Genomic DNA, 25,703 nt, shown 5'->3' on the forward strand with positions numbered 1-25,703 from the left:
GAAAACAGATAAAGGTGCCTTTACTAAGGATACTCAGCAGTCAGTGGAAGATCGAGGACTAAGTGGAAGATGAAGACCCAAGTCCCATACTTAAACAATACTACACCACATCTCTAGTAAAGGAAAGTAACTCTCAGAAAGTTTGGTGTATAATACCCTCAATTTCAGAGCCTCATCTCAAACTCTTGAACAAGCCAAACTTATCTGGGAATTGAATGAGAATAGGCTTTCATTTGATATTTCCATTCTGCTTCTGGTTGAGCTGGAAATACTATGAGAATGTCTTTACTTCATGGGATTTGGGCACTCTGCTTCTGAACTACAGCTATGATTTGGTCTCTAACTTCAATGCTATTTGAAATCTGTTCAGAATTCAGGTCCAAACAAGATCTCTGGCTACAACTAAGTGGTGGTCTAATCCTGGACCAGTAAGGGACTTCGTCAAATAAAGCTAATGGTATGAAAGCTTCATTTCCCCCTATTTTTCCTGGGAAATGTCTGACATTAAATTACAATCCTGTCTCTCAGAATCTAGTTAATTTCCCCTTTTGACTCTACCATTCTTTCCATATTGTAATATTAGTATAATCTTTATTTCCCCACTATCCAAAATTATTATTGGGAACTTTTGAATTTCATTTCCTGTTTGGTCAGCGTGGTGAACTCAGCAGCATTCAGCAGCATAGGTGACCATGCAGTCCCCCCAGAATTGTAGAGCGTAGAATGTTTCTACGCTCCCACTATCATCTCCGTCTCTGAGGTTATCGCAGATTAGAAGGCGAAAAAATGCATTTGCGATGACATGTTTTCCGAGCTCCTGCAGTCTTCCCGCACTGATAGGGTACAGTTTAATCCGTGGAGGCATTCAGTGGCAGAGCCAGGAAAGAATTAAGTGAGCATGAAGAGCGGAGGCAGGACACGAGGCTGAGACTAATGGGGGAGCAAACGGACATGATGAAGCATCTATTGGAGCCGCAGGAAAGCCAACAAGAGCACAGACCCCCGCTGCATCCACTATATAACCGCCTACCCTCTTCCCCCACACTCCCTAGCCTCCTCACCCAGAGGCCCAAGAATGTGGGGGGGAGACTCTCCAGGCTCCCAGCCATTCCTCTCCAGAGGCTAGCCCAAGTAACAGAAGGCTGTCAATAAGCAATGTGGCCTTGTCTTTCCCTCCTCCCCCACTCCACCTGGGCTTCCTTATCCATTATCTATTTTTTTAATTCATAAAGAAAGAATGCATGGTTTCAAAACAATAGTTACTTTATTTTGAAGGGGGGAGGCTGGTTGGCTTACAGGGAATTAAAATCAACAAAGGGGGCAGGTTTGCATCAAGGAGAAACACACACAACTGTCACACCGAAGCCTGGCCAGTCATGAAACTGGTTTTCAAAGCCTTTCTGATGCGCAGCACGCCTTGCTGTGTTCTTCTAAATGCCCTGGTGTCTGCCTGCTCAGAATTGGATGCCAGGTGATTTGTCACAACTTCCACCCCACCATAAATGTCTCCCCCTTACTCTCACAGATATTATGGCGCACACAGCAAACAGCAGTAACAATGGGAATGTTGGTTGCGCTGAGGTCTGACCAACAGCACCAGCGCACTTTTAAACGTCCAAAGGCACATTCTATCACCATTCTGAACTTGCTCATGCTTGCTGTGGTATGGCATCTGCACGAGTAACCCAGGAAAAAAAGGCGCAAAACGATTGTCTGCCATTGCTTTCATGGAGGGAGGGGTGACTGATGACATGTACCCAAAACTACCCACAACAATGTTTTTGCCTCATCAGGAATTGGGAGCTTAACCCAGAATTCCAATGGGCAGCGGAGACTGCGGAAACTGTGGGATAGCTACCCACAGTGCACCGCTCTGTAAGTCAATGCTAGCCACAGTAGTGAGGACACTCCGCCGACTTAATGCGCTTAGTGTGGACATATGCAATCAACTGTATAAAATCAATTTCTAAAAATCGACTTCTATAAAATTGACCTAATTTCATAGTGTAGACATACCCTAAGATGAGAGTTACTACAAGCATTAATCTAGCTATCCTGAGTTAGACCAAACTTCCATATAATTCACCGGGAGTTTTTCCTGAGAAAAGACTGCAGGTTCAGGTCCTGTGATGATTTTCTTCTCTGTTTTCATTTTAAATTTCCTTTGGCATAAGTATTTGTAATTCTAAGGAACGTTCTTTATTGGAGTGCAATGTGGACCAATGGTAGGGTTTATCTCAAACATAGTGAATTAGACAATAGAGAGGGAGTGGGTAACCTAGTGGTTAGAACAAGGATATGACAGTCATGTGTTCTAGTCACAGGTCTGCCAATGACTCTGCAATTTGACCTTGGGCAAGTAGTTTAACCTCTCTGGGCTTCAATTATTCATCTCTTTAATGGGTCTAATATTGCCTACTTCCTAAGGATAAAGAGAGAATTAACTTATGTTTGGAAAACACTTTGTGATTGTCTGATGACCAGCACCAGGTAAGATATTAAATCCCATGCATGCTGGAGTTGCTAGTACAGACCGACACAGCTACTGTTTGGTTGTGTTTACTGATTTTAAACTATACAAGGACTCTGAGGTTGGCTGTTAACTGGTATGTCAACCTTTGATAAAGGGAACTCTTCTTGGATTCCAGTTTGGCTGAACATCATTACCATTCTCTTGCTATATAACATTCAGATTTCTTGGCTTGCAAGAACAGCATTACGAAGATACCATGCTGTATCAACAAAAGAAAAATACACATACAGGACTACAGCCAGAGTTGATAAGGCTTATTAGAAGATGCATAAACAGTCCTCTGGCCCCATGCTACTTTCTTATCAACTTCCCCTGGCTGTTCCCCTCCTTCCCCCATTTCTCACCCTCGTGTCCTTTCATCAGATTGGGGCAGGGAAGGTTGTTTTTACTTCAAATGATTCTCAAACAGCATTTTAGTCTTTGTTCCATCTTTGTTTTGTACCAGATGAAAGGTGGAGGCAACGTTGAACATAACTCTGGGCCAAATCCTGAAGTCCTTACTTGGGACCTCAAATGTAGTATCATTGCCCACCTGTGTGAAATAGGAAAGACATGGTCTTTAAGGATACAGCGCTATACTTACAAGTGTAGACAAGCAAATCCTGCATGTGGACACCAAAATCAGACAGTGCTGGCACTGATGTGCCCATTGTTTGACTGCCAACAATGTGCTTATCACTGTACAGAACAAGGGGGAGACATGGTCTCTGCCCTCAAGGATCTTAAAGCATCTGAATATGGGGTATATTATGATTATTTATTTGCGTTATTGTAGCATTTAGGAGTCCCAGTCATGGACCAGGACCCTATTCCTGTCGTAGTGGCTGTAATGCAACATACTGTAAATGGGATTCTCCTTTTGCTGGTAATGTTTTTTTTTAAAATATATACGTAATGCCAAAAGTGTGCTAGGCTGCCTGTACAAGTATGAGGGCAGGTGTGATGGGTTTGGTCACAGAGACTCCCTTGGGACTGTCACCTGATGTGCTGAGGTTATCTCTGAGGCTGTTTTCCCTGCTAAATTGGGACTCCAGAACCCTGTCTTGTTGAGCCAGACACGCTAGTCTGCTGCAACACAGACCCAGGTCTGCTCCACACCCCCAAAGCTGCAGACTTTAACCAAAAACTGCTCAGCAGGTCACCTATCTCCAGCACCCAGACACCCAGCTCCCAATGAGATCCAAACCCCAAATAAATCTGTTTTACTCTGTATAATGCTTATACAAGGTAAACTCATAAATTGTCCACCCTCTATAACACTGATAGAGAAATATGCACAGCTGTTTGCTTCCCCAGATATTAATCACTTACTCTGGCTTTATAAACAAAAGTGACTTTATTAAGTATAAAAAGTAGGATTTAAGTGGTTCCAAGTAATAACAGACAGAACAAAGCAAGTTACCAAAATAAAACAAGTCTAAGCCTAATATATTAAGAAACTGATCACAGGTAAATCTCCCCGTCAGAGATGTTCCAATAAGCTTCTTTCACATACTAGACTCCTTCCTAGTTTGGGCCCCGTCTTTTCCTGTTGTACAGTCCTTGTTAGTTCCAGCAGACATCGCAGGTGGTAAGCAGGAGCCTTCTCATGACGGGGACTCTCTTTGTCCTGCTCCGCCCCCTTATATAGCTTTAGCACAAGGCAGGAATCCTTTGTCTCTCTGGGTCCCCACCCGTCCTAAATTGAAAAGCACCAGATTTAAGATGGATTCCAGAATCAAGTGACATGGTCACATGTCACTGTAAGACCTCATTTTTCATTCCCGGGGCTGGGCTACATGTACACAGGCTTGCAGGTAGACAGAGCCATTTACAGTCAATTGTCCTAGTCAATGGGAGCTATCAAGATTCTAAACCACCATTAATGGCCCATGCTTTGAATAATTACAACAGGACTCAGAGTTATACTTCATATTTCTAGTTTCAGATACAAGAATGATACATTCATACGAATAGGATGAATATATTCAGTAGGTTATAACCTTTGTTATGATACCTTGCAAGATATCTTTTGCATAAAGCATATTCCAGTTACATCATATTCATATTCATAAAGCATATGGAGTGCAACCTCACAGCAGGATCCTGTGCTGGGGAGCTTGCAATCGAAACAGACAATGTACAGCTGAAGCAATGGAAATGGGATGTTTGCAGAGACAAGAGGGAGGGACCTAGATGGTGATGGATTTAATATAAAATGTAGAGCGTTTAATAGGTATCAAAGATAAGATGGTGGGGGCAGGTATGAAAGTTTGAAATTTTTCTTACACATTTTCATTTCCATAACTATTGTGACGCCACAGATTCTCTATAGAGCTTGCTGCAGCCACTTTGAATTGCATGTGCTGCTTCAATATTGCCTTTAAAAGATCATAGATAAAACCATAGTGGCGGGGTCTAGGTTTTATAGGTCTCTTGGCATCAGACAGCTCCTTAAGGCCAAGCCATTTAATAAAACGCCATCCAGCACTGTGGCAATACTGATGGAAGCAATTCCACTAGATCAGATCACGGCACCCTCCTAGGAAGTTACCTGCTGTCTACAGTTGCTTGTACTGATCCCCAGTGTGAACACTGACTCTCACTTTATACTAATGTGAAATGTAAGGCTTTTAAGAAAACAGTGAAACAGTTGAACTGTAGCCTTACGTCTACGAAAAATCCATTACACAGGAGTCATTTGTCAAAGCCAACTGTTTAGTTGCTGTAATTTACATATTTATCAAGTTTGATTAGAATGGATTGACTTTGACTTTCATCGTTTGTTTAACCTTTCTAGCCCTCTTTCCCTGAAGAGACCTTTGTTTTATTTTTTTTTATTGGAAAGGGCAAAGCATAATTCAATTTATGTTCACTAATAAATATATGTATTAATGCTTTAAGTCACTTCTACAGTAGTTCTGTTGGAAACTAGGAGTTACGGTCTCATGTTCCTGCTCCGAGATTTACATGGGATCTTATTGACCAATGTGTTTTCCAGCTTTGCATGTATCTGGTATAGCCATGCAGGTTGGTGTTGGCCAGTTGGCACAAAAAACATAACTCTCAGAGCTCTGTAAAAGGAATAATGAGTGTCAAGACGTGGTTAATATTGGGTAACCCCAGTTCTGGCGGTTGAAGAATCTGATGCACACGGGCATCCAGCAAAAACACATGACTTATTATGGGTGATTGCTTTCATTTGTGTTCTCTACTGGGAGATTTGTGGTTAGGTGCCATCTAGAAGCAATATAGCCACTTAAATACTAGTTTAGAGTCCTAGGAAATTGCTAAGGATGCTGAACCATATAAAGAGCCAACTGGCCCATCATCATCCCGCATCAGTGACCTGTTACAAGATGAAAACCTACTGAAGAGATTACAAGAACTTGCTCCAGCAGCAGATATTATGCATGGGTGAAACTGAGCACCGTGGCACTTCTTGTCCGAGACGGATCTCAAGCAAAATAATTTCTTTCCTGTGCTGTGGAAAAGGCTAGAGAATATAATGTCATGGCTAAGAGAATGGAATGTGTATGGTAGGAGAAGAAAGGGATGCTAGCTCTGGCCCAAGCATTGAGCCTTTTTAAGGTTCATGTAATGAATGGGAATTGTTTGTGTTTTATTAACCCTATGGGTACCTCGCTTTCCCCTCTGCTTTGCATATCTACCCAGTGCAGGGGGAAGGACTAAGTTTGCTCTCAGGGCAGGCTCAGAAATATGCGAGGAGTTGGGGTGTCGTCTAGTGGCCTGAGCAGGTCATTAAAAAGGACAGGCTGAGGCCAACTCATATCAAAAGAGAAGACAATGGAAAAGCCCCAGTCACCAGAACAGTGACACCTGGCAACCAATGGCCCAGGGAGAGGAGGATTTCCCCACCTCTCGGCAGGGAAACTGAGTAAAGAAACCCACTTGAGAACAAAGGACTGGAAGGCATGAGGCGGGGGACTAAGAGTTGGCTTCTGGAAGGAGCCTGAGCTCTCTCACCTGGGAACTGATTTAGGAAGGAAGACAAGGAGACACAGGACCTGAAAATGGAATGCACCACAGCTTGGCTGGTGAACTGCTGTGGGCTGAGCAGACTGGCCTATGCTTTAACTTCAATTTCTCTGGGCTAACCTAAGGACTTCCAGTGCTGTGTTCCAGTTGACTGATAGACTGCATTCTGAAAACAGTCGGGTTAGTGTCCCTGCACATCCTGGGTGAGGTGCGTTAGTCCCTGATGGGGTGTACAAGTCTCTAACCAGGAATCTGTCTCAGCTGGACTTTCTGAGCAGAGCTTGTGTGTGAAGGAGGAGTCCTGAAGCCCCAGAGGTTCAGTCTCAGAAGACGGTGAGGCTGCGTGGACTTCCCTAAAGAAAGACAGAAAACCCTTGGGGGTCTGGCACATTGAAGGGGTTCCTCCAAGAGATTGTGACAAAACTGGGATGTAGGACAGTTCATAAGGACATAGGAACTGTAATGCTGGGGTGGGTTAGTCTGTGTGGTAAAGGCTGAACGCAAAGAAAATACTTACTGGAATGTGCCATTGTCTGAGCAAGAGGTGACAGATTAGACGTATTTACGGGTGTAAACATCAAGGAAGGAGAAGAGGATATGAGTCCCAACAAGATATTAATAGGCGCAATGGGATGAAATTGAACGAAGGAACATTTTATCTGGATAGCAGGGAAAATATCCTCAAGATGAGACTTGGAACAGTTTTCCAAGGAAACTGGGCACTGGTCTGAGGAGAATGGACTAGATGAGCTAAAAGGACTCTGCCAGCTCTAATGTCAATGCTTTTATCAAAGGGAATACAGAGGTTTCGCTGGATAACTTGGGACAGGCACAAATATGACGTATGCAGCAAAATAGTTGTGCTCCAGAAATTGTGGTGTCTGGTTCTCAAACACCCTTCCTGTCCTTTGGGGTTTCACAGCATCTCTCACTTGAATTTCCCATCTTGGACATGCCCCATCCTTCTTTTATATACATGATGGCTGAGAGCAATCCACTCGGCTTCAAAATGGAGCGTTTTTAAAATTAATTCTTGCTCTGCTAGATTTTTTTTCTCTTTCTCTCTGTTAAAGGGTCCTTTGACTTTAATTAAAATCTCTCTGTAGGTTTGTGGGAGATTCTATCTATTTTAAATACAGCTTGCTGGCAAGGCAGGTTTTATGAACCTCACACAACTTTTAAGGGGTGTGTGTAATATAAACATGAATGGGTTTAGATATACAGTATGCTATTCAGACTAAATGCCCCTCTGAAAGATATAGCTAGCTAATTATGGCTCAGAAAGGACAGTGAAATAGAATTTGCAGACACTGGCATGCACACAGAGTTAATGTGCTGCTCACAACCATTGTAAGGAGGAATCACGTCCATATGAGGAGCCTTTGTTAGGAAGACGGTATATTATCCCATATGACAGCCCTGTCAGAGTAGGAAAAGATCCTGTACACCTTGATAGAGTTTAAACACCTTGGGGGAGGGATATCTCAGTGGTTTGAGCATTGGCCTGCTAAACCCAGCGTTGTGAAATCAATCCTTGAGGGGGCCATTTAGGGAATTGGGGTAAAAATCCATCTGGGGCTTGGTCCTGCTCTGAGCAGGGGGTTGGACTAGATGACCTCCTGAGGTCCCTTCCAACCCTGATATTCTATGACTTGCTGTAAAAGTCAGTGAAAAGAACATTTGATGTGGGAAGACCTATTATATTTCTCTTTATCTTCAAGGGGCAAGCAAATCCTTCCCCTTTAACAGGCAGGCATTTCATTTGTGGCTTTAATGGACAAACACATAACAGGGCTTCCCTCAGCCAGAATCTGGAGTAAAGACAGAAGGCCTGGCTCACTTCAGCCCAGTGCCAGACAGGAAAGGAAACCCTCCCCCTGGTTCTCATTTCAGCTCTGCCCCTCTCCCTAGAGAGCCTCCATGATGCTCACCGCCAGACCCAGTGCCCCCCTCGGTGGTGAGTGTAATTTACTCACTGGGGGGGAGGCCTGGACGAAGGTGTAAATTACACTAGTTTGACACTGCACATGTGACAGTCCTCTCCAAACTGCATCCCACAGACAATGTGCTGGGCGGACTTCATTCATTCATTTCCCACAGCTGGCCCAGCATTATATTCTGTGCCGGTAACTGTAGAGCAGAGGTCCCCAATCTGTGGGGCATGCCCCTCTAAGGGGATGATGACTCACCGAGGAACATTAAGAGGCGGCATGGCTGGGGCCTGGGTCAGCCCCCACGGGGGCAGGGAGGGAGTACCATCCAGCTCTGCTGCCGGCACTGCACCTGGGGTCTTGGCTGCTGGCCCTCAGCCTCGGCCCCTTTATATCTCTGTCCATGTCCCCCCCTCCAGGAGCCGTGGACCCACTCCTGGCTTCAGGAGGTGGGAGTGGGAAGGTGCGGACAGGGGTAAGGAGGGCACAAGATAAAAAGTTGGGGGACCACTGCTGTAGCGGGAGAAAGCTAACCTCTTCTCTGCCAACCTTGGGATGGGGGTCTATAAAAATCCAGATATAATCTGCCATACGTAATAAAATGGAGATTTGATCCTGATTCTCCTGTCTGTTACACTGGTGTAAATCAGATGCAACACCAATGAAGTCAATGAAATGACACTGGTGTAAAAGTGGAGAAATGGGCCTTTCAGCAATGTAGCATGTTGGGATAAAGTCACATGATGGCATTCTGGCAGCTACCTTAAGAACACTCCTCAGAGAGCAGATGCCATGTCTGACTAAAGAGAGCAAACCTTCCTCTGGATTAGTGGTGGGGATGGTGCGTACGAGGTGTTTGTTTTAGGCCTGGCTGAGGATGGTCTGCTATATTTCTTTCTTGCTGAGTCATTTCATCGTTGGGCTCAGCTAATGAGGGACCATCCGCTGAGCATTTTGTATTCAGTTCTGAACGTTTAATACCAAATTCTGGTTTGAGTAAATCCTAAACACAAAAGAGAATAATCTTTTTCTTTTGCCTTTTTATTTCATGCTGGCTTGAGCCTCTTCTGGAAGAAGAGGTCAGAGCTTCCCAAAAGCGGTCAGCTTCACGTTTTGAGAAACGCTGCCTTCCATGAATCTAATTTCAGCAGGTTGTTTTTTATTGACCACTCACTTGGCTAGTAGAGACTATGCGGTCATAGTTCAAGGGAAGCGGAGTTCTTTTGCAGCACACCTCTCGCTTTCGTGCTGAGGGATCACTGCTTTCTCTTAGAGTCTTGTTCAGTGAAGGTTTTGTTCTGCTTAACCCTGTCCATACCACTCATTGCTCACAAGGAGGATCCAATACAAGGCAAAATAATTAGAATACCACATGTACCCCATGCATTAACATGCAGGTGCTAATCTGGCGGGTGTGCAGTTATTCATTCTCCTTTTATAGGTCTGTGTTCCCAGACTCTGTATTTCATTAAGTGCATGCTTCATAGAAGTTCATGTCATTCCAAATCAGTGTCTGAAAGGTAAGAATACAGAAAGCAATTTCAGTTATCTTATTGATCACAATGTAATGACGAATATTTTGCACTGCCATGGTCTCTTCTGGAACAGATCCCTGCAGTTGGCTTATCTGGTTGGGTCTGGGGTTTTATGTGGATTTCAACCACCTTTCCTCCTCGCTGATCCTGGGGGCTACGAAGGGACAAACTGACCTCTGGCACATGGTAGAGCAGCCTCAGGGTCGCTCTAATATGCCAGTGGTTAACCAGCCAGGATTGTCCATGGATCCAGCTTCCAGGTATGCAGAACCACATTGCTCTGACCTAACCCTCTTCTACACATGGCATACTCCCTACCATCTTTAAAATATTCCTTACACCAATGGGGCTAAGTGCAGCTCCCTTGTCAAGGGAATCCCTAGTTGCTGTCTTAAGGCAGATTGAAGTGTCTTTTGTACCCCTGGAATGGCACAAAGAGGCCTTAGAAGTGGACTTTTGAGTACTAATTAATTTGGCTTTGGTTTCTCTTTTGAGGTGGTATGATTATCTCCATTTAATGCATGGGAAAATTCAAGCACTGCCACAGCAAATCAGTGGCAGAACTGGAAATAACAGAAGTCCATGATTACCTTACACCTCCTCCAACCACTAGACTGCCCTGGCTGTTTCTGGCTGGCAATACACCCTATGCTCACTGGAACATAACTTTTCTTTCTGCAGTAAATAACTCTCATCTTTCGATGAAACAACACGTGGAGCAGCCAACTTGGCTTTAGCCTCCAACAGTTGGGAGAGCTGATGCCATGTGGCCTTGCAGCACTTGGTTACCAGACATCCGCTCTCAGTCCCCATTTTAAAAACCACATAAAAGAGACAAATGAAATCAAGGGCACGGAACTGTGACTAGCCACAAATGGGAATTTCTTGCATATATATTTTAGCCTGGATGACCTTGTATTAAGGGAACTTGGGATGCTCCAGGGGCAGCAACTGTACATGCAAAAGGGAAGGAGGCCCTGTGGCTATAAGGGACAAGGCAGAGACTTGAGCAGTCTGAGTTCCATTTCTGAAACTGTCACAGACTTTCTGAGAGCCCTGGGGCATGGAACTGTTGTTCCTCAGTTTCCCCATCTGAAAAATGGAGCTAATATTACAGCCCTGCCTCACCGTGGGGTTATGAGGCTTAGTCCATCATTGTTATTATTAATCTATTATTGTAGTGGGCAAATTTTTTGGCCCAAGGGCAACATTGGGGAATATAAATTGTATGGAGGGCCATGAATGCTCGTAAAATTGGGGTTGGGGTGCCGGAAGGGGATTGGGTTCTGGCTGGGATTGCAGACTCTGGGGTGGGGATGACATGTTTGGGGTGCAGGAAGGTGCTCCGGGCTGGGATCAAGGTATTTGGAGAGCAGGAGGGGAATCAGGGTTGGGGCATGGGGCTCAGGGGTGTGGCCCCTGACTCGGCATCCCCTGGAGCGGGGCCAACCGAGCCGCATGGTACGGCTCAGGGGCTGGATTTGCCCTGCAGGCTGTAGTTTGCCCACCCCTGTCGTAGCACCTAGAAGCCTGAGTTATAGACTAAGACCCCACTGTGATAGGCACTTTACAAACACAGAACAAAGAAATGGTCTCTGTCCCATTAAAGCATTTTGGGATCTTCTCGTGGAAAGAGCTATTATTGGTGGTAACAGGAGCAGAGCATCTGCACTGAAGGGGCAGTAGACCATTGGGGTGATTTTAAAAAAAAATAGGTGAAGTTTTTTGTTCATTTTGTGGTTTAATGTTGCAACAACAACAAAAATGTACATCTGTCATATCAATGTGTCCAAGCAGAAAAGGCGAATGCCCATTGTGCTGTGCTTTAGGGAGCAATGTCTAGTGGGTCCCATGTGAAGTAGAGACTTTTAGCAAAACATGGCTAGAATGTTTTTCTGTAGGTAGACTTGACTTTACTTGTACTATATCACTTGAAGGACACTTCTGCATTTTCTGTGATTCTTGGAATGATTTCTGGGGTTCTGGGATTATACATCAAATTTACCAAGATGATATATGGCTTTGAGGAGACACATTTGATGTACCACTTAGCCTTCCCATAATTTACTGCCTTCCCTTGGTCTCTGGAGAGGAAGGGGTTTATCTGCACTACAACCTGACTTTATAAATATCAAAGCAGGAAAGGGAAAAAGAAAGCAGGCTGCGGCCCTGTCTGCTAAACTGTTATGATATGATAGTGATGCAGGTAGGTGACATTAAATGCTACTGTCTGCAACCTTAATTGCAAGTTGCCATCTCCTTGGCCATTTGAGTCAAATAGTGGGCTTTTCATATTCCTGTTTTCTATTCCTATTCATGGGATTTTACATTCCAAAGTTCAGATGCTGATGAATAATCTAAATGCAAAGTCCTGCTTTGAAAAAAAAAGACATACAAGTATAAACTAGCAGTCTTTGCATGCTGTTTAATTTCCCTTCCTTAGAGGAGTATCAGGCATGACAGTGTCCTGAAGCCCAGATGGAAAAAATGTTTGCTTCCAAGACTTCATGAAGATTAAAAACAAACAAATGGGTTTGGGGGCGGTGAGGAGAACCTGCTAAACAATCCTTTGCCATTTCTGATTTTCCAAGTAGCTAAGTGTTGTCCTTTGAAATTGCTTCAGAAATTTTTTACCAGGAGATATTTCTGGCCTTTTGCTTTACAATCATATCCCCTCACTGGGCTATTAAGTTGAAAATTCAGTCGAGTATTAACGTTGAAACAATTTTACATAGCCTCCCCTCCACACTGAACCCCTCCAAAATACCCTGCCATTTGAAATAAAGAGGTGGGGGCTAGGGGCGGAAGTGGCAAGGAAGGGGGATGGAACTGGTGCACGCCTCTGGATTTGAATAGGTCAAATCATTTTGGTAAATAGAATTCAGGCTGTTGCATCATCTTTGCCTAGTTAAACTGTCACCCAAGTTCACTTTGCTGCATTTTGGTGGAGATCATTGGTTGTCAGAAGGGATGAAAGAGACATTGTTGCAAAAGACTAAAGGAGTAAAGGAAGAAAGAAACATCTAGGCAAGGAGATCATATGTTCACTACACATTCAGAGCCCTAAAAAAACAACCAGGTGTCCGGTGGCACCTTAAAGACTAACAGTTTTATTTGGGCATAAGTTTTCGTGGGTAAAAAACCTCACTTCCTTAGTGGCACAAAGATCTTTTGTTAACTCTTTCAGCCTCTACCTTCAGAATGCTTTGGGAGGGGTCTTTTCCTCTGTTTACGCCCCATTAGGATTCTCACACATAACATACATCTAAATGCTTCTTTTCTCTTTTTCTAGCTAGAATACATTTAATTTGCTTGGAACTCAAGCTAGTCCAACTCCCAGGTCTCTGAGTCAGGGGCAGTGGGGAGGGGAGAACACAAGGAAAGTGTTAATCCTGTGTCATCCTGCCTTTGAGACAGTGCGCTACATTAAATTGATTTGCAAATGAAAGCTAAAAGCTAAGCAAAAGCTACCAACCTATTCTGCCTAAGGATGATTATAATGATCTTTATGTTCCCCTAAATGACAAACCAATTTGTTACCTGCCAACGTAAACATTTGCTTATATGAGCTCCAGAAATGTTTTATTTTTATTAGCCCAAACTTTGTCTTTTTACGAAGACACAAGGGCACAATAAAAGTAGCATGCAAATATAATACCCAATTTGCATTTTTCCGTGGTCAGCAGAATCAATTTGATATTAGGTCAGCGTACCCATCAATAAAGCACACACTCACACAGTCCCATTGTAATGGTCCTGGTAATTTCTATGCTGTCAGAGTAAAGGGATTAAATAACACTTTAAAACAGCTTTGATTGTAAGAGAAATGTAAAAAGAAGTTGTTTTGGGCACAAAATGGGCTGTGGGGGATAAATAGTAGACTGCTCTCCCAAGATTAAAATGATGTTGCAATAACAATCTCAGAGAGAGTTTTTTCTGTGCAGGCCCCAATTCAGCCAAGCATTTAAGTGCATGCTTAAATTCAAAACACGCTTAAGTGCCTTTGAATTCCAGGGAACTTCAGAACATGCTGATAGGCTTAAATTGATTGCTGAATCAGGGCCATAGTAAGCTGAGATCGCTCTGGACGAAAATGCTGCACCTAAACTTTGGAGAGGATGGGTCAAAATCCATGCTTTGTAGCTTGGTACCATCTCTAGGAGTTAGGTTAGACCGTGTCGTAGCCATGTTGGTCCCAGGATGTTAGAGACACAAGCTGGGTGAGGTAGCAGCTTTTATTGGACAAACTGTTGCTGAGGGAGACAAGCTTTTGAGCCACCAAGAGCTCCTCTTCAGGTCACTCATCTCTGTCACCAACACAAGCTGGTCCAATAAAAGCTATTACCTCACCCAGCTTGTCTCTCTGAGGTGAAAGTACACACCGGTAGGCCAATCTATTGCAATTAAAACAAGAGAGTGGCAGCATCTCCAGAAAGGTTGAAACGCAACCTTTCGAGTGGTGAGGAGAGTTTGGGGACGGGGAGGGTTTACAGACATTCAATTTACCTTTTTATAAAATAGTTTTTTCATCAGCAGGAGCCTAGGCTCTCCTGCGTTCCAGGTGTGGGCAGAAGTCCTGACAAACCGTGAAATGCCGTGATATTTTGGGCCTGACTGGAAGCAGGCCATACTGAAATTGTCATGAGACAATGGGAAGGTTTTGTTCCTATTTTGATTTGTTCTAGGAATAGAGATAAAGACACCAGAACGGCAGGTGAACCTGGAGAAAATGGACAGTGGGGTGGGGGCTTCTACTTGGCTTGGCTGACAACCAGGAGTTACTGTTTGTGGTTGAGGAACTAAACTGCACTTTGGCAGGCTTGATACCTAGAATGCCACTTCCTCCAGCAGAGAATAGAAAAGCAAAAATGCTGGCAGCAGTCCTTTCAAAAGCTTGGTTCAGTCCTTGCATGTGTGTATCTGCAGTCCAAGTAGGATCATTTTCACCTAATGCAGCCCGGGGCAGCAGGTTTCTTTACACAGTTCGGCCAATATGTCAGAAAACAAGCCGGTGGGAGGAGGCCTCCGAACAAAGTCTGAACAGGCACAACGAGCTTGCGCTTCCTTGACCCTACCAAGCCCAAAGGGACTCTCAAGGGTGGCCAAAATTGCTTTCTCTTGCTGAGAGTGTTGCTGAGACACGCAATCCTACCTGAAATGACATTTGCGACCAGAAATAACAAAAATATAAATTGAATTAGGTGCTAATCTGGTCTCTCAGGAAACACCAGAGTACAGTATATGCTGTTAAAGTAGTTTAATGAGGTAGAGACCAAGCAGTCAGGACAACAATAAGATCAGTGTTAACTTTCCACACAGATGTTACAGTAGTTCTGTGGACTCAGGGACGGTGGAGTGAAATGTAATACAGTGGTGTGCTTTGGAATAGACTTTTCTTTCTGTGATGAGGTTTTATTCCCTCCATGGAGATCTTAGTGATGTTTCCAACTAACCATATTTTGAGTACAAAACACTCACAGCAGCTCAGATTATACTTTAAAGTACTGGAGACTCAAATACAGTGTAGTATTGGGTTATTTTGACGACAGCCCATGTTTCAAAAAGGTTGCGCAAATATATAAACACGCATCTGTAATTGAAATGTGAATTTCGGTCTGATGAAAGATTCAAAGCCCTGGTGACTGCAGACTTCTGCTTTTCTATGGAAGAGGTAAAGCATGGGTAGTGGCACTGTGAACGTCCCCACCGTGGCCCACCAATGCACCTCAGCCTTGACTTTGAGGAGCCACCTCTAATAATAAGGCTTGTATTGCTTTTCTTCCACAGATCTTGGAAAACATAATCCTAACTATACATGTACACTGATGGGGTCTAAATTAGCTGTTACCATTCAAGAAAGAGATCTTGGAGTCATTGTGGATAGTTATCTGAAATCATCCACACAATGTGCAGCAGCAGTCAAAAAAGTGAACAGAATGTTGGGAATCATCAAGAAAGGGATAGCTAATAAGACAGAAAATATCATATTGCCTCTATATAAATCCACGGTACACCCACACCTTGAATACTGCGTGCAGATGTGGTCACCCCATCTCAAAAAAGATATATTGGAATTGGAAGAGGTTCAGAAAAGGGCAACAAAAATGATTAGGGGTATAAAACTGCTTCCGTATGAGGAGAGAGTAATAAGACTGGGACTTTTCAGCTTGGAAAAGAGGTGACTAAGGAGAGATATGATAGAAGTCTATAAAATCATGAATGGTGTAGAGAAAGTAAATAAGGAAGTGTTATTTATTCCTTCTCGTAATACTAGAATGAGGGGCCACCAAATGAAATTAAGAGGTAGCAGGTTTAAAACAAACACAAAGTATTTTTTCATGCAACGCACTGTCAACCTCTGGAACTCCTTGCCAGAGGGTGTTGTGAAAGCCAATACTATAACAGGGTACAAAAGGGAGCTAGATAGATTCATAGAAGATAGGTCCATCAATGACTATTAGCAAGGATGGGAAGGAATGGTGTCCCCAGTCTCTGTTTGCCAGAAGCTGAGATTGGGTGACAGGGGATGGATCACTTGATGATAACTTGTCTGTTCATTCCCTTTGAGGCACCTACCATTGGCCACTGTCAGAAGACAGGCTACTGGACTAGATGGATCTTTGGTTTAACCCAGTGTGTCCGTTCCTATGTTCTTTGTGAGGATATCCACCTCGAGCCTTCCCAGCTGAGAAGCAAAATCTCCCAATGAAATTAAACAGAGAATTGTACAGATTTCTCTACAGGATTAAGGAGAACTCCATGGTTGCAAAAACTGGACTTATTTTAAATTTAAAATTTGTGTTTCAGTGTTTGCAAAATACAAGTTGGGAAAGGGAGCAAGTTACAAGACTGAGAATGTGTGAGCCATACGAACACAGAAATGGTGGTAGCACTGGCTGTACTGGGGATTGGTAATGTGATACATGTGTAACAGGGTACTGGCCCGTTAAGGCCAGAGAAGGTAGTTACCCTGTTCCGTGTCTCCAGGCAAGCAATTGAAGCAATCATTGGGAGAGAGGAATGTGGTCTGGGGAAGAAGTAGTGTATGGGAGAAGGAAGGTATAGGGCCATTCCAAACCATTGTTGCATTGCTCCTTTTAAGGACCTGGGACCAGGAGGGTTCCTTTAAGGATCTACAGGGCCACTCCAAGCCACAGGGGAGTGCTCTGGGACAACACCGATCTACAGTGAGATTTTTCAGGTGTAAATTGCTGCTCCGATTCCAACCCGAGATCAGAAAAGAATTAAAGCTGTTATTCGATATGGGCCTCGGTTATATGAAGTTCAGATCCCAACCTGAAATTCTCAAGATGATGCGTGTTAGGTCTGAACCCAAACATAGGATCCAGTCTCTTGTCTTTGCCATCTGACAGCTGTTTGATTGACAACATGAAAAAATGTATGGCGCTCGTAGTCCAATAACCTGTGGACAGGTGTCCACATCAACCGTAATTGGTCTCCTGGTCACCAGCCTCTGCAGGCAAGCTGAACTACTGAACGGGCCAATGGATTCTGAACTCATGTCTCCCGAATCAACATGTCTCTTCCAGGTTAGGGTTCGGGCATACCTAGACGGCAGCATAGGTGATCCTGCATCTTGTGATGGATCTGTTAAACAGAGAATTGTGCTTTCCATCGCTAACTATCCAGCATCTGTCACAAGCACTAACTGCATTTAAAAGACAATACCAATATGCTTAGGCCCAAAAGCTACTTTTAAAGACAATCTTCCCAAATGTACTTTTTAAGAAAAATGTTTCTAACGGATAATGTCATGACTTTCTAGTGGGAGGGCGGTGGAATTTCGGTTTAGATATTTTCCTGCAGGGTCTGCAACCCAAACAATGGGGAGTGAAATAGACTGTAAACAAAACAAAACTAATCAGATACCTAACAGTGATAAACAGCGCAAGTGAAATAAGTACACTGGTTTTAAAAAGTGCTTTCTCTATGAGTACTCCAAGGTATTATTAAGATCACAAGTGAGGACTTTTTTTGATATGTTCTTGCTCTTGACAATTTAATTATAAAATGAGAGAAAATCTGTATAGAAATTAACACGAAACTGTGTAAGTATATATTCCCTGTGATAAATATATTTCAAGAAGTTATTTACCAGATTCCATGTAGTAAGGAATTAACCCACCCTTTGCAGCTCACGCTGTACTGACCCTCCCTAATGTGTATGGGGGAGGAGTGAAAGACATTGTATGGGGCTTGAATGGTGGGTCTGAGCTAAAACCCACTAAAATCAATGCAATGTCTCTCTTGCTTTCCGTGGGCTTTGGATCAGGTCCTAAATGGGGAAGAATCTTTCCTGCATTAGAGGAAAATTATCTATTAATCTTAATAATAATTATAAAGAGAGAAAGTGTGTGTGTATCTATAATATAAAGTATTATATGTGTCATCTCAAATACATGGGGCAGAGTCTTACCTGGTGTAAATTGTCGACACCATTCAATTTCATTTTTATTTTTGTGTGATTAGCCTGGGTTGTATATACTGTGCTGAGTATCTGCCCCTTTAATGCTAGACATTTTTTTGAATAGAAGAAAATGCAGCTCTAGTTACAGGAGACATCCTGGGCTTCTCTTTTCACTTGACATTGTTGGGGGCTGATTTATCTCCTTCCTTCTGCATTACTCAGTGTTAATGCTAATGACACCGGGTCGTCATCAGGTTCTAGCTGATGTTCTTGCGTTCTTTTCTGCTGCCTCCCACTTCTCTTCAGCAGACAGGGCTGACCCCACCAGCTGCTACTTTTGTCAGAGACATTCTTTCTTAGATTTCTTACCTCTGGGGCTCAAAAACACACCAGAGAGGAGCGAAGTTAGTGTATCAAAGACTGAATAAATGGCTGGGTTGCAGGCTGAACAGCTGTAGGACGTTTAGAGGGACAAAAGAATCCTGCTATGGCCTCTGGTCCAATTGCCTCCAGAGAAGAACTGAAAACGTATTGATTATTATTATTTTTTTCTCATTGTGGGTTTAGATTTGCCCCTGGCTGGGATTAGAATGTCTGTAAACGAGAAAATAAAAAAAAATCAGGATTCACAATTTGCTTGCTATTAAGAGCCATATTTCTCTCCCTGTGTGTGTATGTACATCCTGTTTGTGTGAGTAATTAAAAATTCATTGTGAATCTTAGATTTGTTTTATATTTTAAAACTTTTGGTCTACTTGAAAGGGATTAACATGAAAATAGAGATGTGTCACAATTTTGTCTTGTTGGCTTTAGTGTTACCCCTCAAGTGTTTTAGATCTAGATGAGATGTATACCGGACGTCCTGACCTCGTATGGTCATTACAATTCCCATGGTCCTTTTAGCAAGAGTGTATTTTTTATTGCCTGTTTGTAAGCACTTTCTCTGTGGCAAACTGAAGAAAACATGCCCTCTGCCCCACAGAGTTTACAGTTTTAATAGACAGACAGGACAATATAGTTCGAAGTATTTTATTTTATTATCCCTACGTAGGGGTTGAATTGTAAGATGTTAACCTTTGAGTCCTGGCTAAATTCCTGGTTACATTCTAACTACTAAAGCTCCCTCCCACCTTTCTGTAATTTCAAATGGATACAGTAAAATTTTCATCCTTACCAACTCGAAACTGTTGTGCTGTGTGCTGTTAAATAGCTGTCATGTTCCACCCCAGAGGTGACTGCGTTTCCGTGCAGGGTGAAGTGGTTTCTGTAAAATGATTATTCTCTCCAGTGTTCCTCAGTGCATTTAGTCCTTGTTTGTTTTGCATACCTTGCTGATTTTGAATATCTCTGGTCTATGTTTTGATAGAGGCAAAACCAGGCCAAAATAATGAAAAAGAAAGCATGCTAATAAATGTCATTTGCCAGCACCTTACCTTTATTTGGCACCATGCTAAATCTTGTATTAAGTGTAATGTAGGGTGCAATTGGCTTTACAATGTGAATGGAAATGGAACCCCACCGCTTTTCTTGTCGCCCCAGGAGGGCATTTATCACAAGCGAGCGAGCGATTACAATGCAGTTAAACTCACTGTAGTAAATCTTGTTTTTAAAAAGGAAACTAACTTGGTTGTTGCAGCCTGGGCTTTGTGTCATTAGACTTGCAATCCTTGCTGTTGCACCGTCTTTCATAGGGCATGATATGAATAGCTAGCAATGCTGCTTTCTTTAATTATGAATTACCCCCATGTATAATGTATGAACAATTTTAATAAAAGGATACGCTTTAATATTAATGGTCCTTTGCGTCCTGCATAGGGGACCCCATTTAAGGATCTTTGTCTCTTTTTTTGCAGTAAACCTGCGGTCTGGAGCTGAGCAGAAAGTGGTGTTCATCACTGCCCGTGTCCACCCTGGAGAAACTCCCTCTTCCTTTGTATGCCAAGGTGAGTGTCTGCAGAGTCACCAGTTGGAATAAAAACCCAGAAATGGAGGTGTCTCTCTCCCAGGCTCTCTTTTTCCTTGGCCTCTGCTCCTTTGAGCATCTCGGGCCAGCGCACTGTGGTCCTGGTAGCTCTGTTTAATTATAAGAAACAGTCTACTTGTCTGAAGGTGGTGCTCTGAAGAGCAGAGCTTTCAGTGGCTGACAGCACTGGTAAAAATAGAAAGAAAATTGCCCAGCTCGTGTTTGCAAAGGGTTGGAATCTGAGGATTCTGGGTAAAAATAATCCCAGTGTGGTTTCATGTAATTTCATTGTATAGGCTTAAAATATTTTAGTAACGATGCCTAGGGATTGCAATAGGGCCCCAATATCGAACACAGTCCATGGGCTGGATTCTTGGCTAGTGTAAATCAATGGAGCTATGCTGATTTACTGTATCAGCTGAGGAACTGGCCCTGTATATCAAGTAAGTCACATCAGTCGCCGCTTATGCTGTGCTCATTCTGCTGGCTGCTTACAACGCAGCAGATGGATTTGTGACTTGCCCTGTTGATTTGTAAAGGCCTTAATGAGGGACTGATATAGACTCAAGACCTTATCCCTGTGTCCCTCACCATGGTGTGTCTCCTGCACCTCTCCAGGGAGCTATTGTTCCATAGGTTAGCAGATGCTGGAACTTTTGCTGTAGTCCACTAGGATGTAGAGTTGCTTCGTAGACATCCACATCAATCTAACATTTCCGCCTCAGGAGCGTCTTCTCTTTTAATCACTGTTGGCCTCTGTGCTGGACCCCTCCCCGTGCTTAATGATACTGATCTGTTTAGTTTACCTAGTTAGGCTTCTGTGGTCTCCTCTGCTCCACAGATGGATGGGGACAGAATCCTGGTGTATGATGTGGGGAAGAATACTATCTCTATTACACGTTTCCTTCCCTTTCTATACCTCTGAGGAACCCTCTCCCCAGGGGCTCCCTGGCTGGAGACAATAGTTCTCTGCAGCACCTTCCCTCCCAGAACCCAGTGGAACCAATGTGGATAAGTCAGGACTCTCGCATTGTTTTTTCCTGCTCTGCATTTCAAATCCCTCCTCTGTCAGGTGCATTCTGAGGGAACTGACTAGCAGTGATATTCACAACAGCATGCTCCTGCTGGAGCTGTGCTGCCAGGAAGGCAGTCATGGAAACCAGGATCCAGAGTGGAGGACCCTTGTCTTCAAGCTTATCCTACACTTTCATGGATCCCATGAGATCTGCTAATCTGGGGATTTGGACCCCTTCTCCAGGACTGTGCAGCATGGAAGGTAATACCCTTCACCTGCCAGAACAGTGCCTAAGACTCACTGAATGGAGGTTCAGAGAGTGTCTCCATCTCCTATGCTGGAGTAGCCAATATAGGAGATTATAGGGCACTTGGTGTTTATTTATTAGTGTGTATTTATAATTGGATGCTGTATGACTTAGTTTGATGCTATGTGTAACTGTTTGTTTGTGTTGCCTCTGCTAGGTCAGGGCTGAACCAAGCTGCTAGGGGGATGTTTTATAAATATTATTTTATTATGATGGTGAAATATTATTAAACAGGAAAGGAGCAAAATATGCAGAAGAGGTGGCAAATGTAGGCTGATGAAGGAACTAGATGGAAGTCATCTCTGAAGGTCTTCCAGAAAGACTTTTTATGCTTTGGGAAGAAGAGTGATAGTTGAGGGGCAGGGAGGAGAAGAAAGCAAGCCAGTCTTGGAGAAGCACATCAGAAACTTGCTGACTGCAGTTACAATGCACGCTTGACTCGCTCAGCAATGCAAGGATCTGAGCTGAGTGAACGCCACCATGCACTGAGCCATTCTGCTCAGTGCAGATGAAGTTGCCTTGTGTGTATAATTAGTGTAATAAGGAGTGATTGGCAATCACAGCCCCCTCCCCCCCGAAATGGAGTGCATTTCAAGTTCAGTTCAGCATTGTTTCTGACATTGCTAAAAGTAAAATAAAGTATTAGCTTTAGCTTTGGAAATTTTTGTGGAAGAAATAGGATCCCTTGATAGTTAAGCTCCTGGAGTGAGAGAGAAGTTATTTTAGAAATCTTGTTAGACATTTTGGCAGAGTTCGATATTTCAGTTTAAGATCTGAATCCAAATCCAGTGCATTCAGCACATGGCAGTTTTGCCTGGTTTACAGATTTCTCCTGGATGGTTTGAAGCGATTACACATACAACCTGTACCATGCAGATATGGCAGGCTAATCCCACAGATTAGATGGAATGTGAATCTGGGTGCAGACATCATCTGATGTAGGGAGGGGCTGGGCTGTAGCTGCCAAGGCCTGAAGCAGCAAGAAATGAAGGAAATAACCACCGCTGAGAGAGCAAAATTGCATAGCCAATTTCCCTTAAACTCTTTGTTTTTGTTTCTCTCTGTCTTGGTTGTCTGTTTTACTCAGAAACCCTCAATTCAGTCTCCATGCCCTCACCTTCCTAATCCCTGCCTCCATCTCCATTCATCTCTCTTCACATCCCTTTACTGTGTCCAGGTGTAACCCAGGCCGGCTTGCTGTGGTGCTCTGTCCCCTCTAGTGGCACCTAGCCCAGCTAGAGATTGATGAGTCTGTGACAGCCTCGGCTAAGAGCCAGGTGGCTTTTAGCTCATGCAGTGGAGGCTCATACATTAAGCTTCAAAGGTCCCAGGTTTGACCCCTCCTGCCAACGACCAGGGTCTATCCGCATTTCACAAGCCTCGTAACTAACTGCCCTTGTCTGCAGTACAGAACTCTGGCTAAACAGTCTCTCCTGTGCCAGCGCCATTGTGTGGGGATCCTTGACACAGCTCTGATGCCTTGTGGGTTTTTTTTTTTCCCACCAGGTCATATTTAAATCTGGTCTGAGCACCAGTGAGTGTCCCAGTGTAAGAAAGACTCTGGCAGCTTGGAAGAGCTCAGGGCATGTTTTACTGACACCGGAGCAGGACTGCCAGAAGCTATCCAACTCACTAGGGCTACGTCTACACAGCTCCCAGCCGTGAGCCTCCCAGCCCGGCTTGCGGGGCTCAGCCTAGTGCTCTAAAATAGCTGTGTTGTCAACGCTTGGGCTGGAGCTCAGGCTCTGAAGCCTAGCAAGGCTTTATCTAAATCCCCTGGAATAGACACAACTTCTGTGTCTCCTGCTGTCAAAAGTGCATCTTTACATGCTACCCTCATGCACACATTCCCTGCCTCCCTCCCCCACTGCCTCCTTCTTCAGCTACGCTCCTCCCAGAAGGGTTTTGAAAACCCTCGTCCTGCCCACCATCCAGAGCGGGAGTTAGGAAACGGAAAAGGAGAAACGCATAAATGGAACTAACAAAGCATGCCCTAATTATTCCTGCTCCTTTGGTTTGCCATCCGTGTGGCCTGGTTAGATTAGAAGCTCTTTGGGGCAGTGAGATTCTTTGTGTTGTCTGTCTTGCCTTCAAAATGGCCATCCCGCTGGCACTATGGAAATAATGATTTGGTAACTTGGGTCAGGAAACTGCAGGGTAGAGGATTTTTTTTTTTTACACTTCTCACCCTAAGGTGAAGTGAAGGTCAAGGGGACACCATTATTAGTCTTGGCCCACTGTAACAGAAAGGGTTAATCTGTCACTTTGGTAAGAATCCCAAGGAAGCCTACTTCTCCATGTCTAGAAGGGAAATGGGATATTTCCTTGCCGGCTGTGCAAACCTTTGCCTCCTAGAAATGGAGATCAGGTCGATGCAGCTTGAATTTACTGGAATATATCGCTAAACCAATAATTTCATTTCATAGTCTGGCACTTTGCATCCTGTAGTATCACAGTAAATCATGTTACTTCATGTCAGTTCCTAATATATCATTGTATGGCCGATGCATTGTATTCTGCTGCATCTGAATTTTTTCTTGAGACACAAAGTCCTTTCTTTCAAATGCGTACCGTACTGGCTGTCAAGCAGCTAGTCAGGCAAAATGGGCAGGAGGCGAGCACTGTCCAGTAGCAATACTGAGTAGTCTGAGAGCAGAGGATGTAGTAGTTTGTGGACAACTGGAATTAAATGGGAATATTTGCATCTTGCAAATTGAGTCCATCAGCTAGTAGTCAAACCAAGGGCAGATCTAACATGCTAGGAGCCCTATGTACCAATCTGGTGGCACAATGGATAGTTAGAAGTGAATCTAAGGGACTCTAAATCACTCTAATTTACATCTCCTACAGACTTCTCAATAGATTTTTCCTGCCTATTTCTGTTGGTTCTTTTTCACTGCTTGCCACTGTAGTGTGCAAGTGCCTCACTGTGCTATGTGACGAAGTGTACAGACAAGGATCTCTCTCCGGCCTGAATAACTTCTGTTTTCTTGTTCGTTATGGTGGGAGGTTTACATCAAAGAAAGCTAGGCTGCTTCCGTGAGACTCCCACCCACTTACTGATGTACACCTCCTTACCCATCCTTTCTAAATTTCCCCTTGTGAGTCTAAGGAAGTCCAGAATTGGTGTGATTTATGCGCCATGGGGCAGGCAGAGAGGGCAGTAGCATGAAAGGCAACTAACAAGAGAGTTTAATCCACACTGTGTTACATCCTCCCCTTCTTTGTCAGGGATACCCTCTCACTGACAAGTCACTTACACCACCCTTAGCCACCACCTCTGAACGTGGCCCTGTGTATGCATCCGATACATTACCCACAGCCGGTAGGAAACGATACAAATTCTTTTTCAACTGTAAGTTGCTTAGTGCTGATGCTGTTACAACCACTCCCTTTAAAAGCTGTTTTTTTGTAAGCGAGGGCCCTTACGCCTGCAGATGTCATAAAATATCCTGGGCTTGGATGTCATCCCTCTGTTTCCTTGGCAAATACTAGCAACCCAGCCAGACCTCCCAAGAATCCATCAAGTAGTTCATCCAGCCACTCGTCCAGCGAACGACAACAAATGCTTTAATATTTCACAGTTGCTGCAGCTGCCAAGATACTAACCCTGAACTTACTTCCTAAAAATAAAAAGAAGAATCCCGCATGACCTTTTCAGATTTATTAACAATCTTTTGTTCCTTTCTCTCTCTCTCTCTCATAAAAACTAAAACAGTATTTTGGGATGGTTTTTTTTGTAAGAATGGGCTTTCCTTTAATGCTTAATAACCTATACAGTACATCTAAGTGTGTATACCTGCTCTATCACTCAAGGGAAAACAATGCCCTAAATCTTTGGTTGCTAGGCTTATCAGAATTGTTGCTGTTGTGTGAGTGGGTGGGTGAAGAGTAGGTTGGAATGTAGGCTTCTGTATTATTTTCCTGTATTATTATTTGTGTGTATTTTTACACTGTTTTCAGTCTATTATTCTATGTGTGCTGGGTTTCACAGGCCCTTTTCTGCTCAGCTG

General features: G+C 43.6%; 1 protein-coding gene across 2 annotated transcripts in view; it reads left to right on the forward strand.

Annotated features, from left to right (window-relative positions):
• Positions 1-25,703, forward strand: part of LOC120371080 (BEN domain-containing protein 5) — a 1,353,498-nt gene that overhangs the window by 1,024,293 nt on the left and 303,502 nt on the right. For both annotated transcript variants that reach the window (XM_039486580.1, XM_039486581.1), the window contains one exon: positions 20,259-20,348. In XM_039486580.1, coding sequence (XP_039342514.1) covers positions 20,259-20,348 — 90 coding nt within the window. The remainder of the gene's footprint in view (positions 1-20,258; positions 20,349-25,703) is intronic.

This window comes from Mauremys reevesii, linkage group 8 (genome assembly GCF_016161935.1).
Source record: "Mauremys reevesii isolate NIE-2019 linkage group 8, ASM1616193v1, whole genome shotgun sequence".
In the NCBI taxonomy this organism is placed as follows: Eukaryota; Metazoa; Chordata; order Testudines; family Geoemydidae; genus Mauremys; species Mauremys reevesii.